At 44.6% G+C, this 6,000-nt stretch overlaps 1 protein-coding gene across 1 annotated transcript; it reads right to left on the reverse strand.

The window, feature by feature from the left end:
- Nucleotides 1–1,965: 1,965 nt before the first annotated feature.
- LOC139461188 (uncharacterized) lies at nucleotides 1,966–5,206 on the reverse strand. The gene is made up of 4 exons (XM_071242782.1): nucleotides 5,132–5,206; nucleotides 3,683–3,867; nucleotides 2,836–2,920; nucleotides 1,966–2,206 (listed from the first exon to the last, which is right to left on the reverse strand). The coding sequence occupies exons 1-4, from the start codon at nucleotides 5,142–5,144 to the stop codon at nucleotides 2,040–2,042; spliced, it is 450 nt and encodes a 149-aa protein (XP_071098883.1). The 5' UTR covers nucleotides 5,145–5,206; the 3' UTR covers nucleotides 1,966–2,039.
- Nucleotides 5,207–6,000: the final 794 nt, after the last annotated feature.

The raw sequence follows: 6,000 nt of genomic DNA on the forward strand, positions 1-6,000 counted from the left end.
CCGAAGACCCGGGTTCGATTCCCGACATGGGTACAATGTGTGAAGCCCATTTCTGGTGTCCACCACTGGAATATTGCTAAAAGCGGCGTAAAACCATACTCACTCACTCATCCATAAATTCTCATCCTTACTTAGTACTCCAACTTCTAAATGCCTATCAAAGAACTTAAACAAACAAACAAACAAACAAACCTACGTCGGCTCCTACGACTTGCAGGGGATTTATTCTTCTCCAGAGTCCTCGTGAAGAAACAGCAAAGATTGTATGTAGTCTATTATTTCTGCCCCGGCCAGCATTTTATACAGTTCTTTTCGGTTAGATATATGTTCCGACATACAGAACCGACTTAGGCGTTTTAACAGATGTAGAGTTAACCACTGTAGCATGTAATCTAACCGAACAGGCAACGAGTCACAAGTTTTTCCGTTAGAGCTCCGAATCAATAGAGGACGACTTGTTTTACAATAGAAACTGCATGAGCTATTCAAAACCCGAGATTAACAGTCAGCTATCGGTATCGTATAGTTCTGCACGTGCCCGGAACCCTTGCACAACAGACTCCTTTGTGGTTACTTAAATATTTATATTTAAATATATATTATTAAATATGTTTTATACGGCACGAGTGATATCCTATATATATCTGTACACAACTCAAGACACTGCGATCAGCACTGCTCGCCTCATAACACTGTTTCTGAAGTGAAATCGCAAATCATGCACATAAACTTGCTTATTTCTTATTGGAATGAAATAATATCGATCGATAACCGACTCGCCACTTTGAAATCAGCTCGCTGTGGCAGAATCAGACCCGCACAGAATGGGTATGTGTGTGTGTGTGTGTGTGTGTGTGTGGAGGAGCGGCTCTTTGATTGGTCGGTATATATTTAGCCTGTGGAGGAACAGTATTACCGCGGGGAAAATAAACAAAACTTGCGACAAAGTGTTTAGTGAGTGAGTATGTTTGTACGCCGCATTTAGCACCATTTCAGCCATATCAGTGAGTGAGTGAGTGAGTTGGATTCCAGTTACATCACGGCGTGTCAGCTTATTGTGGTGAAACCCACGAGCACGGGTATGGTGCTGACAAACCAAGAAACATAATCGGGGCGGACCGGGTTTCAAACCCACAATCATAGGTTCCTGGCGTGCCCAAAGGACGCAACTCTGCACAGCGAATCGCGGCGCCTTACACCACTGGGCCACCCGTGCCCCCGCATTCATATCACTGCAAGGGACACCAGAAATGGGCCTCATAGATTGTACGGATGTGGAGAATCGAACCCGGACCTAAGGCGTGACGGGAACGATAATTCAAGGTTAACAACTACCCCACTGCCCGCAATGGCTTGGAATTAAGGATGCATGGGCACTCTCTTTCTGGCAGGTCTTGTCTCCACAGGGAAAACTGCGCTTCTTCCACAAATTGCCCATAGATAATACATGCATTTAAATATCGCACACAGTAAATATGCTCTGTGTCCCTAAGACACTGGGAAAGTGTTGCAACAGAAATTCCTGAAGCTGAGATTTGAAAGTGGAAATCGTGGGTGCAAATTTAAGAATTTCCGGATTACTCCACAGACTCACCGTAGCGTATAAGAATGTTTGATTGGTTTGTTTGTTGTTTAACGCCGCACTCAGCAATATTCCAGCCACATGACGGCGGTCTGTAAATAATCGAGTCTGGACCAGACAATCCTGTGATTCACTTCATGGGCATCAATCTACAAATTAGGATATAATGACAGGCATCAAAGATGTCTTCGAGCCTGACTACCTGATCCCGTTAGTCGCCTCTTACGTCAAGCACAGTCGCGATTTACGGCAAGCATGGTTGCTGAACACCTACTCTAACCCGGTAGTCTTATTAGTCTTGTTTCCGTGCATGCGGCAAAATATTCTTATGCATCTAAACATATATAAACGTATGTCAAATGTCACAACATAAAGGTACCGAGTACGATTTAAGTGTTTATTTACTTTTCCAAGACAATCGACACGAGGAAAATCTTTCCTGCTTTAACAAGGGGAGTTAACCCTGCGCCGCTTGAGCCGCCTTGGCGAGTCTTGTGATCTCCTCCACCTCGGCCTTCATGGCACACTTGAGGGCGTCAGCTTGGTGTCCTTCGGTACAGGACTTGCAGGACTTGGTGATCGTGTTCTCGCACACTTCAGCCTCGCAACGTTCCTCAGCAATATCTGGAAACCGGATTGTATTTGAGAATTATGTGGGTGTGTTTTTTCGCCAGATGCTGTTAATCAACACAAACATTTGGGTTGTCTACCCTTGATGGCAAAGAGTTACGGCGAATTTGGCCATCACAATCATTAAAGGATCAAGAGCGGTGATTTTTGGGCCGTCGTACCCCGATGTCATAATGGTCCAATGGTTCAGTTAGATTAGGGGTGGCGGGGAAGCCCAGTGGTTAAAGCGTTTGCTCGTCACACCGAAGACCCGGGTTCGATTCCCCACACGGGTAAAATGTGTGAAGCCCCTACCGGTATCCCCCGCAGTGATATTGTTGAAATATTGCTAAAAGCGTAGCAACCATACTCACCCACTCAGTTAGATGTTTAGAGACGCTTTAGACGCAGGGTAGGTATACGAGGACAACGGACCCACCCATGCACCCTTGCTCCACAAAAGTATTTAGTGAATATTGGTTCACGTCGCTTTTAGCCTTATTCCAGCCATATGACGGCGGGGGGCTTCACATAGTGTACTCATATGATGAATCGACCCCAGACCTTCGGCGTGATGAGCACCTTCTTGGCTACCCCACCGTCCCTGTTCTGTCACGAGGGACGTCTGAGAGTACTTTACTTACGATGGATGAGGAATCTCTTTCCAAAATGCAGATGGCACTTGTGTATGTTGTAGTTTAACACAAGCTGTGTTCCCTCAAGCGGTATCTGAAAAATACACGTGAAAAACATTTATTGAATACAAGGAAAAAGGGTCAGCACATGTTTTGCAGGTTGTCGATGACAGTTCTATTATTAGTATAACTACATAGACTGCCTCCGTAGTGTAGTGTCTACCTGACCGCCTCCGTGGTCTAGTGGTAGAGCGTCCGCCTGGAGAGCGGAAGGTCCGGTGTTCGATCCCCGGCCGCGTCATACCAAAAGACGTTAAAATATGGTACTTGTTGTTACCCTGTCTGGCGCTCGGCATTAAGGGGTTAAACAAGGACTCTTCGGCTCGGAGTCAGTATACTGTGTCTGAGTGGGGTATTCATGTTAAACTGAGGCATGGTATCTCAGTGAGCTAGCACTATAAATCGGCATCGGTCCGGACTAGTACAAGCAGACACACAAACAAACACACGTTCATGCACGTCGCTATATAAGTGCAATAATCTTGGACGCGACGTTAAACCCTATTTCACCTCACCTAGTGTCTACCTTGAGAGCGGAGGGTCGTGGTTCGATCCCCTGGCCGCCTCATACGTGGACTGGGTGAAACGTTCTGAGCCTCGAAGGATGTATGGCACGTCCTCGCAGCTTTCTATGCTTATAGGATGCATTTGAATCAAACTATTATCATTTATAAACCTGTTCGTTAAATATAGGCAGCATTTGGATAGACCGCTCGATGGCGAGTTTTAATTGGAAGAAATTTCCGTTGACTTATACACTACTACTGTCTCGGTAGAATGCGTTCGTCAAACTTACAGTGCCGCTCTTGCCGCTGAAGAAAGCAGCCACATTTCCGATGAACTTGCCGATGAGTTTGTCAACGCCCAGTTTGTCCAGCAGCAGATTGGACAGGAGGGGTTCAGCCGCGGCCAGCGCCGCCGTAAGCTGTCTCTTGGCGTACTCGCCATGGACAACCACCAACAGGGACAGGACCAGGGTAACTGGAAAAAGAAACAATGTAACAAATAGATGCTATTCCCAAAACCAGTAGTGGACAGTGACACCATCAGGGCAACCGGACAAGGACTACAATGTAACCAACAGACGTAATCCACAAACCAGTCGTGGACATCGTCACAATCAAGACAACCGGACAAGGACTACAAGGTAACCAACTGACATAATCCACAAACCAGTCGTGGACATCGTCACAATCAAGGCAACCAGACAAGGACTACAAGGTAACCAACAGATATAATCCACAAACCAGTCGTGGACATCGTCACAATCAAGGCAACCGGACAAGGACTACAATGTAACCAACAGATATAATCCACAAACTAGTCGTGGACATCGTCTCAATCAAGGCAACCGTGCAGGGACTACAAGGTAACCAACAGACATAATCCACAAACTAGTCGTGGACCGTCACAATCAAGGCAACCGGACAAGGACTACAATGTAACCTACAGACATAATCCACAAACTAGGCGTGGACATCGCCACAATCTAGGCAACCACACAGGGACTACAATGTTACCAACAGACGTAATCCACAAACTAGTCGTGGACATGTACACAATCAGGGCAACTGTGAAAGAATGCGCTCAATTTAAATAAGCCACACACCAGTCGTGGATATCGACACCATCAGAGCAGCTGGGAACAGGAAAGAATGTAATCACCAGACATATTGCACAAACTAGTCGTGGATATCGACACCATCAGAGGGAGGGAGTATGGTTTTATGTCTCTGGTAGCAATATTCCAGCATTTTCACGGCGGGGAACACCGACAAATGGGCTTAGCAGTTTTGTACCCATGTGGGAAATCGAACCCGGGAAGCGAACGCTTTAACCACTGGGCTACCCCACCGCCCGACACCATCAGGGCACCTAGGAACAGGAAAGAATGTACTCAATTTAAATAATCCACAAACCAGTCGTGGACAGCAACACAATCAGGGCAGCTGGGAAAGTGAAAGAATCCCTTAGTTCTATGTAGAGCTGTCGGGTAATTTCATTTTGTCAGGTTGATGGATATATCAAAACTTGTCAACGCTCGTTGCCACTGTTCCACTGTCTTATGCCTGTTGTGGTTATTTTTAAACACCGTCAGAGCCCGTTGTCATGGTAATTTAAAACTCCCATGTCCGTTGTCATTGAATGTTAACACTACCCATGTCCAAAATCAAGCACTATATATCCACCACAGATGCATCTAGAGACAAAGAGACAACGATTCAAGAAACGTTCAGATACCTACCTGCGATCTTCATTGTGCTAGAAGAGATGGCACTGCACCTATCGCACGGCCTTTTGTAGACCTTCCCCACTCCCAGTTTACGTCATTCCCCAGCTGTGATGTTCACACTGCATGTCGTGCACGCCACGTGACGTCCTCGTTTAGTCCATACTAGGTTCTGACTATATCACAAACATATGTCTTTGAATCACTAGCAAGTAGTGAGGATACCAGATGTTCACGAAAAGGTGAACGCGCCTTTAACACCCGGTGGCACTCGTTACAAACACACGCACAGACAAGTCAATTGTTCACCAGAAATACACGGAAACGTATGGTACAAATTTAAATGGGGAATTGCATCAGGCATCATTGTTCTCACTGATGTGTCAAATTTGGAAATGTCCTCAAGATATCTATCATAAAACTTTTGAAGGCTTTACTTAGACCTCAAATACAGAAAAATTGAAAAAACAGAAATTGAAAAAAAGAAAGAAAAGATTTTAATCAAAAAGAATTTTTTGCGTAAAAAGGAGGCCAGTGGTCCAGATACAGGGTTACAAATTATTATTATCATTATATATTATTTGAATTTATAATAGAAAAGAAACAATATTTAATATTAAAGTGGCATAAATAGAGATTACTACACTCATTCTCGTTAGATACCATTTTTTTCGAAAGGAGTGGACTTTGTATGGTATCTGATCGAGGGAAAGCAAGGTCAAACACCATAGAAAGTTTACCTGTTTCGTAAAAAAATGATATCATAAGGAGACTGTGTGTGGTATTTTATTTATAACCCACATGAGATATGTATTTAAGTGTAAATACATAACAATTTTCTTTCGTTAACAGACCAGCTGAGACCGGTTGCAAATCTGGTTATG

The sequence above is a fragment of the Haliotis cracherodii genome, unplaced genomic scaffold (assembly GCF_022045235.1).
Source record: "Haliotis cracherodii isolate W230 unplaced genomic scaffold, xgHalCrac1.p SCAF_14, whole genome shotgun sequence".
Taxonomy (NCBI): domain Eukaryota; kingdom Metazoa; phylum Mollusca; class Gastropoda; order Lepetellida; family Haliotidae; genus Haliotis; species Haliotis cracherodii.

Excerpts from the sequence above, each read along its gene's own strand:
- LOC139461188 (XM_071242782.1), bottom strand. Across the intron at positions 2,921-3,682 it reads TCAGCGGCAAGAGCGGCACT|ATACCGCTTGAGGGAACACA; the intron begins GTAAGTTTGACG and ends TGTATTTTTCAG. Across the intron at positions 2,207-2,835 it reads AAAGAGATTCCTCATCCATC|ATATTGCTGAGGAACGTTGC; the intron begins GTAAGTAAAGTA and ends TCCGGTTTCCAG.